The sequence below is a fragment of the Jatropha curcas genome, chromosome 3 (genome assembly GCF_041381405.1).
Source record: "Jatropha curcas cultivar XTBG-Jc1 chromosome 3, XTBG_Jcur_1.0, whole genome shotgun sequence".
Taxonomy (NCBI): Eukaryota; Viridiplantae; Streptophyta; class Magnoliopsida; order Malpighiales; family Euphorbiaceae; genus Jatropha; species Jatropha curcas.
In genome coordinates, this window is record NC_143153.1 from 9,525,071 (window position 1) to 9,538,913 (window position 13,843).

At 34.2% G+C, this 13,843-nt stretch overlaps 1 protein-coding gene across 1 annotated transcript; it reads right to left on the reverse strand.

Moving 5' to 3' along the window:
- Window positions 1-566: 566 nt before the first annotated feature.
- LOC149497505 (beta-bisabolene synthase-like) lies at window positions 567-10,824 on the reverse strand. The gene is made up of 8 exons (XM_089719599.1): window positions 10,559-10,824; window positions 9,631-9,895; window positions 7,930-8,142; window positions 2,431-2,590; window positions 1,590-1,808; window positions 1,365-1,503; window positions 1,035-1,283; window positions 567-960 (listed from the first exon to the last, which is right to left on the reverse strand). Exons 1-8 carry the CDS (start codon window positions 10,778-10,780, stop codon window positions 655-657), a joined length of 1,773 nt encoding a protein of 590 aa, XP_089575725.1. The 5' UTR covers window positions 10,781-10,824; the 3' UTR covers window positions 567-654.
- Window positions 10,825-13,843: the final 3,019 nt, after the last annotated feature.

Here is a 13,843-nt window from a genome sequence, read left to right on the forward strand (position 1 = left end):
TTGAGATAGTAAATTTTTAGTGTTTCAGGCTTACTACGGGCCTCGGGGGCCTTAAGCTTACCTGGGCCCTAGTGCCAGTCCGGCCCATGGAATCGGGTCGTGACAGAAACATAATCAATAATGGATGGATTCATTTATTGATCAAATAATTAAGATGCTGTTACTATTTTAGCTCAAGAGATGTTGCTATTACTATTTATTAGAGGAAAATAATTTTGAATTCATTTATTTATTATTATTGACCGTATGTTATACACACATAAATCCTTAGTGAAAAATTAGAATAAAGTGATAATAAAATGTCAAGTTTGTGAGTTTTTTAATCCAAAAGTTTGTTTGTGGGTTTTTTGTACATTTAGCCCAAATGTAGGATGCAAATTGAACTTTTTTTCTAAATCTTGTGGCACCTTCAACTTTTACTTTAACCTATTGTATCCATTAAATACTTTAACTTGTAAAAATTATTCCATTGAATACTCAAACTGCTTAAATTATGTCAATTAAACAGTTATTAAATAGTTGAAAAATATGAAAATTATTATTCCAAAGATTATATTAACCACACATTAAGAGAAAATTATGATAAGGATGAAGTAATACATGAGTTCAAATTTAGGGTATTACATTATATATTATCTTAAGAAACTGTAATAATTAATCTTGACTTATAACTGGTATAGGTTGCAACAATAATGGCATAAGGTGGCCCTTGGTTGTGCTGCCTGGGGCGCCATGCCCATCTCCATAATGGTAAAAGAATTGAGAAGCTCTGGCGAGATTTGGACTCGCACTAAGAAAAGGTTCTGAGAAGGGATAATCACCAACCATAGCCTCATTCATCGTCTTCCATGTTTTATGGACTATATCATTGATATGTTGGCGCCCAACTTCTTCTGAAACTCCTCTTTCGTTCATATAACATTGAACTGCCTTCAGATTATCTCCTCTCGCCAATTCATACTGACCATTAAACAAATAACAAAATTGCATGAATTGTCAACAAGTAAGATCATAAGTGAGGTCATATTTCTTACCAATGAAGTTCCCAAATCATTAGTGAGACGAACAATTAAGGAACAGCAATGCATGATAGTCGGAAGTTTGTCAATGTAGTCCAAGGCCTCCATGGTTATTTTCTCAGCAGTAAGAAAATATAAACAAAATAACATGAGGGGTGCTCCTACTGAAATAACTGCATTATCTAGATACTCTTCAAATCTTGGCTTGTATCCTTTATGGTACCACTTTGCTTCTGTAAGGTAGACCTTACAGAGTTTTGCCCACTGCAATTAAAAGGACAAAAAAAAACATGTTTAAGTTAACTTTATAGGTATTTAAAAACTATGTTAAACGCAATGTTTAACCTCTTTTCTTAAATATGGAATAATATTGAAGCCTTTCTCTTTCATAGTCCAATAGCCAATTTCATTGGTGGTATTATACATCGCCAGCAAGATTGTTTTGATCATATCAGGAAGCTTGTCAATCCCAGTAATGTCCCATCTAGAATTTCAACAAAATGAACATTAGAAGACAAAAAACTTGACCCAAATAGAAATGTTTGCAATTTGATGTTAAACACCTGTTACCTCTCTACAAAGTCTGTGAGAAGTTCCAATTCTTCTAGTGAACCATAAACATCATAGACATCATCTATGTATGTAATGAAACATATAATTTTTGTTCCCATTTCTCTGAATGATTCAAATTTTGGCTCAAAAGCTATACCACAAAACCAAAAGTAGTGCTCCATCAGCCTGTCTCGAGAAAAGTTTATTTTATTTAATCCCAAATCCACAGTCCACCACCTGAAATTTTATGGTATTAATTAAATTAATCACACAAAAATTTGGCTAAATGTCATCATCAGGTTAAATATCATCATACTATTGGAAAACAAATGAATTTTGTGAAACAATAAATAAATTAAATTAAACCTTTCTAGAATAAAAATGGGCAACTCAGTGTACAAAACGTCCTACATGTGTTAGAATTATTAAATTATCATTTTCAGTTGAAATGATATTTTTCATAAGTGTTATCGAACAATTTAAGACTATTAGATATTAAAAATTTTAATTAAGTGTTGAATGATTTTATCAACCACTACCTTAATTAAATAATTTTGAATATCGGTAGATTATGATCAAATCAGCCAACTTGCCATGTCTAACGTGGATAAGGTTGTTTTTTTTTTTTTTTTTTTTTTTTTCAATTTATCACAATCCATCAAAATGTTCTTTAATTCCAAAACATTATTCTTTAATTCAATTTTACCCCCATTTTTTTCCTAATCAATAAAAACCAACCCCATATGCTAAATATTTTTCAATTTACCTTTTTTATAATATTTTTTATCACCTTTCTTAAAAAAAAAGAAAAGCAAAGTGCTACTATTAAACTACACAAGATTGAAAATAAAAATTATACCTTGCCAATTTGCCAACTTCTTTTTGATAAATAGATTGCAACATGTTGAAATCCAATTTAGCAAGTTGAAGCAAAGTAGGATTCATGTGTTGCTCTTGTTCATATGCATCGATAAACCATCTAGCCTCCATCCTATTCAGCCGCCAATGGATTGGCATATGTTAGGTCCCGGCAATAAACTTACGAGAATAATAACACAGCGGAAAAATAAATATGATACAGATATTTACGTGGTTCACCCTTTAACTGTTAGGGCTACGTCCACGGGACAAAAAACCGAATAATTCTTCCACTATTAAAAAATAGTAGGCTTACCAAGAGAGTAATACAAAATAGTGGCACTCAAAAAGTGTTTCCCAAATTATCCTCACTGTTCTCTCTACCCGAGTTTTAGAACCCAATTCTAAAACGGAAACTCTCAAAAACTCTCTCTGTCGCTCGGTTGTGTGTCTTAAGATGGCTGAGCCATCTCCTATTTATAGGAGAGGTGGACGCGTGATTAGGAGAGGTCGATGCGTGATTAACGCGTCCACCTACCAACGTATCACCTACCAAAGAATTTTTCTTCTTTTCTTTTTCAACTATGTGGGTGTGGGTAGGCACCGCCACCACCAACAAATAATTTGTGGGTCCCATTGAGTGGGCACCTCACAACAAATCTCCCCCTGCACACTCAAGTGGGGACATTAGCCATACCGGCTATCTTTCTGCAAGTGACAAGTTTCTCTGTAGGTAAAGCTTTAGTCATCATATCAGCACCATTATCATCAGTGTGAATCTTTTCAATTTGAAATAACTTCATCTCTAGCGCATCACGTATCCAATGATACCTTACGTCAATGTGCTTTGACCTTGAATGAAAGGTCGAATTCTTGCTGAGATGTATCGCGCTTTGACTATCACATAGCAGAATGTACTTCTCTTGTTCTACACCCAATTCTTGTAGGAATTTCTTCATCCACAAGAGTTCTTTGCTAGCTTCTGTAATGGCGATATATTCCGCCTCAGTGGATGAGAGTGCAACGCATTTTTGCAATTTTGATTGCTAAGAAACTGCTGCTCCTGCAAAGGTCATCAGATATCCAGAAGTTGATTTGCGCGAATCAACATCACCACCCATATCTGCATCTGTGTAACCATCTAACACAGGTCTATTATCACCAAAACATAAGCACATTTTGGAAGTGCCCTTAAGATACCTGAGAATCCACTTTACCGCATTCCAGTGTTCTTTACCTGGATTTGAAAGAAATCGGCTAACAAAACCAACAGCATGAGCAATATCCGGTCTTGTGCATACCATGGCGTACATCAAGCTGCCAACGGCGGATGCATAAGGAATCTTCTTCAGTTCTTCTTTTTCTTTCTCACTTGAAGGACATTGATTGAGACTTAATTTGAAATAACCTGCAAGTGGAGTACTAACTGGTTTCGCATTGCTCATGTTGAATCTGCTAAGAACTTTCTCGATATACTTTTCTTGAGCAGCCACAACTTTCTCTTTTTCCTGTCTCTGGAGATCTTCATTCCGAGTATCTGTTTTGCCGATCCCAAATCCTTCATGGCAAAGGATTTTCCAAGTTCCTTTTTCAAACTCTCAATTTTCTTAGCATCTTGGCCCACAATCAGCATATCATCCACATATAATAAGAGAATAATAAAGTCGCCTTCTACGAACTTTTTCACAAATACACAATGATCAGAAGTAGTTTTCTCATACCCGTGATTCACCATGAAAGAGTCAAACTTTTTGTACCATTGTCTGGGAGCTTGTTTGAGGCCATACAAGCTTTTCTGTAATTTGCACACCAAGTGTTCTTTGCCTTTGACTCTGAACCCTTCTGGCTGCTCCATATAAATTTCCTCCTCTAAGTCACCATGGAGGAAAGCGGTCTTTACATCAAGTTGCTCGATCTCCAAATTCAAGCTAGCTGCTAATCCGAGCACAACTCTGATAGAAGACATCTTGACTACGGGTGAGAAAATTTCTTCAAAGTCAACTCCCTTCTTCTGACCAAATCCCTTCACAACCAATCTCGCCTTGTACCTTGGCTGTGAGTTGTTATGTTTAGTCTTCAACCTGAAAACCCATTTGTTCTTCAGTGCTTTCTTACCTTGAGGTAGTTTCACCAACTCATAAGTATGGTTCTCATGCAAGGACTCCATCTCATCTTGCATGGCTTTCAGCCACTCATTCTTTTTAGAATCTTCCATTGCCTCCTGGTAGTTCTCTGGTTTTCCCCCTTGAGTCAACAAGTCATACTCATTAGGAGAATATCTCTGGGAAGGTATCCTGCCTCTCGCAGATCTTCTCAATTGAGGCAGTTCTTCTATTGGAGCTGGTTCAGCATCATTCTGAATAGGTTCATCATCATCTTCTTCATCATTTTGTGGTTCTACACAAGGTTCTGCATCAAGACTAACAGGAAACTCATTGATAGACTTTGGCTTTTCATTTTTCTCAAAGTCTTCAATGGTTTGGTCTTCTAGGAATACTACATCTCTGCTTTTGATGAGCTTCTTTTCAACTGGATCCCATAATCTGTACCCAAAATCATCATTTCCATAACCCAAGAAGATACACAGTTTTGACTTCGAATCAAGCTTGGATCTTTCATCTTTTGGAATATGAACAAAAGCCCTGCAGCTAAATATTCTAAGATGATCGTAAGAAACATTTTTCCTTGACCACACCTTTTCTGGTACATCTCCATTGAGGGAGGTTGAAGGTGAAAGGTTGATCAAGTAAACTGCAGTATTCATTGCTTCAGCCCAAAAGGTTTTTAGAAGTTTAGCATGAGAGAGCATACATCTAACCCTTTCAACAATGGTTCTATTCATTCTCTCTGCAACTCCATTCTGCTGTGGAGTTTTGGGAACTGTCTTCTAAAGTCTGATACCGTGTTCTGAGCAATACTTCTCAAATGGACCTCTGTACTCACCACCATTATCAGCTCTAACACATTTTAGCTTTCTTCCCGTTTGTCTTTCAACACTGACATGGAAGACTTTAAACATATCCAACACCTGGTCTTTTGACTTTATTGGAAAAGCCCACACTTTTCTAGAATGATCATCAATAAAGCTAACATAATATGAGCAACCACTCAAGGATTTGTCACCCATTGAGCAAACATCAGTGTGTACCAATTCTAGAATACCAGGTTTTCTAGATGGAGAAGGAGATCTTTGAAAGGAAACTCTATGTTGTTTACCAGACAAACAATCAGTGCATATTTTCAGAGGCAAACCTTTCAAAGATAGCATTTTCTTCTTAGTGAGAGTCTCCATTCCTTTCTCACTCAAATGCCCAAGTCGTTTGTGCCATAACTCAGCAGATGAATCTTCAACTGCATTCACTACTCCTGTGCAAACTTTGGCCTGGGTGTAGTAGAGGGTGTTGAATTTTCTTCCTCTACTGAACACCAAGTTACCTTTGGAAAGCTTCCACGTTCTGTTAACAAACAGATTTGCATAGCCCAATTCATCAAGACAATGAACTGAGATGAGATTGAAGTTTGCCGTAGGAGTGTATCTCACATCTTCCAACCAGAGATCATAACCAGCATTGGTTTTGATGCATATTGTTCCAATGCCGCAATTTTCCACATATGTGCCATTCAAAGTCTTGACATGGCCGTAATCTCCGAGGGTAAGTGATGAAAAATATTCCTTCTTTGAAGAAATATGATAAGAACATGCAGAGTCAATAATCCAAAGAGATTGTTGACTAGTGGAACACTCACTAAGACCAGCATGAGAAATCAGCGCACTACCATCACCAAGTGCGTCAGCATCAATAGCTACTGAAGCTACCTCCGTATCATCTTTTTCCTCATTATTTTCTTTGGCTCGTTCCTTTTTCCACTTTCTGCAGTGCCTTTGGATGTGCCCGGGCTTGCCACAATGATAACAAGTGACTCCTTTTCTTGACTTGGATCTTCTTCGTGAATGGTCACGTTTGTCTGGATTTTGGGGGTATCTTGTTCTGTTTCTCCCCCTCCTTTCTGTAACTGTGACAAGTGCATCTGAGTTGCTACTCGTAGCATTCTCCTTATGTCTGGTTTCTTCATTTAGAATGCTTTCCTTAACTGTGGTTAAGGTCAGATTCCCCTCCGACACATTACTGAGCGTAACAGTTAGCGTCTCCCAACTGTCCGGCAAGGAACTCAATAAGAATAGTGCTTGCACCTAGTCGTCAAACACTATCTTTGACGTCGTCAGTTGGTTCACTATTTCTTGAAATTTGCCCAAGTGATCTGAAGCACTTTCGCCATCTCTGTACTTTAGATTTATAAGCTTTTTAATTAAAAAAGCTTTGTTCTGGGCATTCTTCAGCTCGTACATGTCCTCCAACTTCTTCCAAATTGAATAGGCATCTTTCTCATGAGTGATATGATTTATGACGCTCATTTCAACAGACTGCCTAATAGTTGCGACTGCTTTTCTGTTAATTGACTTCCAATCGCTTTCATTTATTGAAGCTGGCCTGACTCCTTTCAACTCAATCGTTTCAAAAAGATCTTTACAGCATAGAAGATCTTCCATTAATATCTTCCATACTGCATAGTTTGATGAGTTGAGTCTAACCATTGTGCCTGTTATTCTGTCGTCCATTTTTGACTTGTGCAGAATAGTAACACCAACAGAAACCGTATACGTGAATAGTAGTATACGTGAATAGTGACCGTATGACTGAATAATAATAGTATACGTAAACAGTACCTGTATGCGTGAATAGTAACTGTACACATGAATAGTACTATGCGTGAATAATGCTGGGCTTCTGAGAGACGGACTCAGCAACAGTAACGCCAATAGTACTGTTCACCATCAACCTTGAGTTACTATTTTACTATTCATCACTAAGTCGATTCTGCAACGTCTTCTCGAACGGACTGCACCAATGGGCTCGGCGTAATTTTCTCTTCGTCGTGTTATATTTATTTTCAAAATATATCCACGGATCCGGTAAACCTTCGGCTCTGATACCACTTGTTAGGTCCCGGCAATAAAATTACGAGAATAATAACACAGCGGAAAAATAAATATGACACAGATATTTACGTGGTTCACCCTTTAACTGTTAGGGCTACGTCCACGGGACAAAAAACCGAATAATTCTTCCACTATTAAAAAATAGTAGGCTTACCAAGAGAGTAATACAAAATAATGGCACTCAAAAAGTGTTTCCCAAATTATCCTCACTATTCTTTCTACCCGAGTTTTAAAACCCAATTCTAAAACGGAAACTCTCAAAAACTCTCTCTGTCGCTCGGTTGTGTGTCTTGAGATGGATGAGCCATCTCCTATTTATAGGAGAGGTGGACGCGTGATTAGGAGAGGTGGATGCGTGATTAACGCGTCCACCTACCAACGTATCACTTACCAAAGAATTTTTCTTCTTTTCTTTTTCAACTATGTGGGTGTGGGTAGGCACCGCCACCACCAACAAATAATTTGTGAGTCCCACTGAGTGGGCACCTCAAAACAGCATATCCAAAGCATGCTCTATTTTCCTGCCAAAACTTCCAGATGTAGATGTTTTCAGAGCCATCAAACTTTTGGTACTAAAGATCTTGGCCTCATCTATGTTACTTTCACCTTCAAACCCTAAGAAAGAAGCCTCGTACATACTCAACATTCCTTTCACATCCTCACAAAGTGATGCCTTGAATTCACCTTTCTCATCTTTGAACCTCTCAAATACATCTACCCAAATAAAATTAAATAAAAATGAGAATGTTAGGAAAATATGTTCACTTGATAACAATAAAAATTCATATTTTAATTTAACTTCACAAACATTATTCATAACTTTCATAATATAAAACAAATTTAGAAATTTTTTATATAAAAGTTTTTGAATTTTTATTATTGATTATTTATAATAATAATATCATTTTCTATCATTTTGTAATTTTTTTAAAAAAATAAAGGATATAATGTATTTGTAATAATAAAATTAATTATTTATTAAAGCATAATTTAAATTTTTATTTTATTTAAATATTTTAATCTTTTCAAATGAAAATATTTTGTAGAAAAAATTATTTACAAATATTATAATTTTAATTATGAAAATATCATTGTTTAAATGTAGAAAACAGTTGGAAATGTCTTTTGTTATAAAGGAAAACTTTGAAAAATAACTTAAAATTGTTTTCCAGTTAGAAAACAGATTAATTTAAACACAAAACTCAGTTTTTCAATTTTCTTGAAAAATTGTTCTAGAAAATTAGTCCAGCTTTCTACAACTGAACAAACCCTTAGTATCCATTTCGTTCATTTTTGCATTAAATAATTTATATAATGGTAAAAGATTAAAACATAAAACAAATTAACACTATTCAAACAAGCAGAAGGTTTCTAATGGTTATTATTAGCATCACTAGAATTAGAGTCTCTTCGACAATACTAGCTGTTTTAATAGTTATTAGCTGTTTATACAACTATCTAGAGTAAAATTTTCAGTAAAAATAGCTATTGAATTTAAAATAACAAAAGGACATTTAAATATTAAGTGAGAATTTTAACTTATGACTATATAAGTGAACTCATTATAAAAAAATAGAGAATTTATATAATGTGTTATTATTTTTCTATCAAAAAAATGTCAATTTATAGTGAGTAGTCCAATTATATAAATTGAAATCATTATCATTTCTAAAATGATAATACAATTTCCTCTATTAATTCATTATTAAATTATTTGGTTTAAATTTTTAAGTAAAATAAATGTAATTTTTTAACTTAATTGTAGACTTGCAGTACCATAGTAACCGTTGGAAAGAAAGACTTTAAACTAATGTTAATATAAATTAATTAAGGATAATATAAGTTAATTAAGGACATAATTGTCAAAAAAATTTCAATTAAAAAATGGAAACGCTAAAGGTTAGATGGATTAACATTTTAATAAAAGTGTCACCTTATCCACTAATAGCTATTTTATATACTACCTAATGACAATTTACAAACACAGTATTTTGACGTAGTTAAAAACTCTAAGCCCTCCCTCAAAAGTTGTTGCCAAATAGAGCCTTATTAGTGGTTCGATATTCGTTGATCTATTCGATTTTTACCAATTTATGGGAAAGAAAAAGGTTTGTCAGTTTAGCATCCTGTTATCTGTAGACTACAAACAAAATTAGAAAATGTGGTAAGTATATAAATGACAAATAATTGAATTGGTGGTACCTTCGGATGCATGATACCCATGCTGTCTAAATAACCTAAAACGAAGTGCAGTAGCATAAAGATCATCATCGTATGGCCAACCATTATTAGTATTTGAATAGACAGCATTAAGTGCATCCTTAATCTCCAACTCAAATTGGTACTTCAAGCCTAGCCTTTGAACTTCATCAATGAGCTCAAGCTTGGCTAATGGCTCCATCTCTCTATTAATAAGACTCTTCACTTCATTTTTCAGTTTCTCAACCTGCTTGGTAGGTTTCTCTTCCTGCAAAAATGCAAATATTGTGAGTATTCAACCTATGAAATGATGAACACCAAAGTGTTAATCACAAAAACATTCAAGTTGTTGTGCTAAATTGTTGAAACAATTTGTTTTGATATTTTGTAAATGATACATTTTGCTCTCAATTATTATATTGTTCTTTATTCAATACAGCCAATTAAAATTTAATGATAATATATCAACTCTTTATCTTTTATCTTTTAACTTTATGCATCGATGATATGTAGATGTTATTATAAAGCAGAATACCTTGGCTATAATCTTTAATAAATTATTATTATAAAGCATGTCAATCCATGCAATTTACTTTATAATCTGTAGATGTCAGATCTTCACTTTGGCTGGTTAGCCAAGTATGTGAGAATTCAGATATTCATCTGTTATTTGCACAATCTGGAATATGTGCAAGTGTCCCCATATTCACTTTGGCTGTAATCTGTAGATGTCAGATCATATGTAGTCCGGTTGATCTTGTAACTTATGAGATGAGTGAGAGGTATCGAGTTTTGAGTCCTCTCACCTTAGAGTTTTTATAAATAACATTTGGAACGAACAGTCACACATAGCTGATAGTAAGTAGATATATGATTTATGTATAAGATAATATTTAAATATATTAAACCAAAGGAAGATGAAGTAACATACAGAGTGTTTACTGGGAAGTGACTGAAGAAGATCATAGTCCCAAACAGTAGACTCATAATTTGCAGAGCGCCTACTTGTTACTAGCCCGTCAGTGGCAGCAACGTTAGCAGAGACACACCGAATAGACCTAAAAACATTTGCATATGGGACCTTTTTATGCGAATTAATAGAAAACTGGGTTGATGTAGCAAGAGGAAATGACAGAACAGCTTGTAGAGCCATTGTTGTAACTGCACAAACTCTAGAGAGATATACAAGAAGGAGAGAATAAGAAGAGCCTCTCTTCAATATGCTTAACTCATAAAATCAAGAGCTGTTTATATAGAAGGAAAAATAAGCAATTCCTTGCTCAATAAGTAGTTCACAGCTCAGTAGATAAAAAGAGAAAATATTTATTGGAAATTTCTTGTTGCATATTTAGTTCCATACACTAATCTAATAAAAAAAATAATTTTTAGAGGGTGAAGTACTTTTTAGTCTCTAAATTATTATCAAATTCATTACTTCGTCTATTTATTTTAGAGAACCAATTATATAATTTCTAAATTTAATGTTCGTCCAACTAAATGATCGCTCGGTCCAAAAAGAAAGTTTTTTTTTTTTTTTTATTTATTAATCAACTAAATAAAGTAAAATCAAAAGATAGAAAATTAAATTTCATAATGAAAGTAGTAACCTTCTATTAAAGTAAAATAAAATATCAAAACTCGTTACATCAAAACTCATAAATATACATTCAATAGCAAATCCAGAAAACGACCAGGCCAGTCGAGAAAAAAAGAAAAAAGAAAAAATCGTGGCTAAAAAGAAACTAAGGGAAGTTGCAATTATTTGACATAGGTTTTTTTTTTTTTTTTTTTTTTTTTTGTTGTATTTTCCATTAGATCCAATGATTTTGAGGCCTTAGAATTTTAATGTTGTAACAGATAAATGTTTATGAATTAAAACAGGCAATAAACAGTGATCAACAGTTTCTGATTTCAAACAGTAATTGAAACCGTGTATTTTAAGATTTGATTTCGGTTCTTCATTTTTTAAAACCGGAACCAATGGTCTTAATTTAAAATTGGAGGTTCCGGTTTGAAATCGTGAAAAATACGATCTTAAAGACACTTCCAACTATTTTTTTTTATTATATTTTTTAAAATAAATTTTTAATTTTTTTAAAATTGATTTATTTTTTTTCAATAGTAATAATAATAATTCAAGCTAAAAATCTAAAAAAGAATTTTTAAAAATTGAAATAAATTAACTAATTTCAATTTGAAATCAAAATTAAACCAGAATTGGCAGTTCCAAAATTATTTCAGAAACTGCCTAAAAGCGGTTTGAAAAAAGAGTTTGAGAAAAGGAAGAGAGAGAAATATTAAGATTTTTCATTTCACATTTCTACGTAGATAATATTTTAATGGAAAAATTAAGGAAAAAGTCAGGTTCAATGGCCCGATCTATCATTATCCAATTGGCCAAAATTTACTTAATCGTCTCTTTGAAAAATATATTGCTTGGATATATACATAAAGCTTTCCATCCACTGGCCAATCTCTAACACCATATTTGGTACACCATAATGGAATTTAAGTGTAATGTAATAAAAGATATTTATTTTATATTACTAGCCAATCTATATGTTTGGTTGGTTTTTTTATTTATATAGACGGGAGTGAAAGTTCTCAGATTCGAGCTATAAGATTTTTTACTTATTTGATGAGTGAATCATCAGAGAGTTAGCTGTATTGTGTAGTTTAAGATATTCTTTTTGCTCGTTGAGCCTCCTAATAAATAAAAAAGGTTGAACATAGAAATTTACCCTTGAACTTTATTATTTTAATCTTACGGCACCGTCGACTTTTACTTTGACTAATTAAATATTTTAACTTATGAAATTACACATATTAAACACATCGATTTTTAAATTTATTTTATTAAAGACTTCAATTTGAAAAATTAGATCAATTACACACTCATTTTCTTTCACCCGTCATACCTAAATTATAGCCACAATCACATTGTGGAGCCTAAAATTTAATTTGAAACATAAAAAATCCTTGAATTATTATTTGTGTAACAGTAAAATTCGTTTGGCGAATTAATGAAATTTCGGCCATCGGAATACCACGTGGGCTGCATCTCTTCCTCTTGGTTGTCATACACTCTCTGTGCCTCCTCCTGGTTTGGTTAGTTTAATTAATCATGATATTGTTGGTATTGCTTATGGTAGATTGTCTTGAGCCTTGGCTCCCTTTAATGTACCAAAAAAAAAAAAAAAAATCGAAACCGCCATCACCAATGTCTAAAACCACCATCCACCTATCTCTACAAAATCTAAAATTAATCAATGTTTTTGTTTTTCTGTAAGACTGAAAGTGGATATACCTTATTCAATATATTTATTGGACATTCAAAAACTTTGAGCATCTAATCTCATTATTTCTCAGTTTGTACGCTTTTCTCTAACTCTGATCTCACTCTAATTTTATTTACGCACTGCTCTGCTTTGGTTGGCCTGACCATGATTCATTTCACTCTTTGATGGAGATATGGTCCTAATAAGGATCCTTTCTTCTCTCCCACGGTGGAACTTGATCGGACGAAATTTACCCAGGTCCTCTAAAAAGTAAGAGCTTTGTCTAATATCTCCTAAACAAAAACAATAAAATAAAATAAAAAAATAAAATAGCAAATAATTATCGAAGATCAAGAACAAGTCCTTGATGAGAGGTGGTAGTGATAATCACTACAAAAAAAACGCTAAATTGCGACCGACAGATATCGGTCGCAAACTTGCGACAGATTTACTACAGAAGAAAAAACCGTCGCAAATTTTAGCGCTAAAAATTCCCGCGATCTTGTTTCTCAGTTTGTGACTCATATGCAACGGATTTGCGACGGATTTTGCGACCGATGTGCGACTAAGGTTATTCCGTCGCAAAATTTCGCGGTTCAAAATTTGGAATGATTTTTGTGACCGATGTGCGACTTATTTGAGACTGAATTTTTGCGACCAACTTCTTTAGTCGCAAATTGACTGCCATGTAAAAAGATGTCGCAGGTTTAAAAATTGCGACCGATTTGCGACCAAATGGTCGGTCGCAATTTTTAGGGCTTTAAACGCCAGACGCCCTCCTCCTTCTTTCTTCTTCTTTCTTTCTTCTCCTCTCCTCCTCTCCTCTCCTCTGTTCACAGGCCGCTCTAGCCCCTCCTGACGCCGCTCCAGCCCGCCTGACGCCGCTGCCGCCCCTCCTGACGCTGTTCCAGCCCCTCCGGTTGCTCCACCCGTCTTCT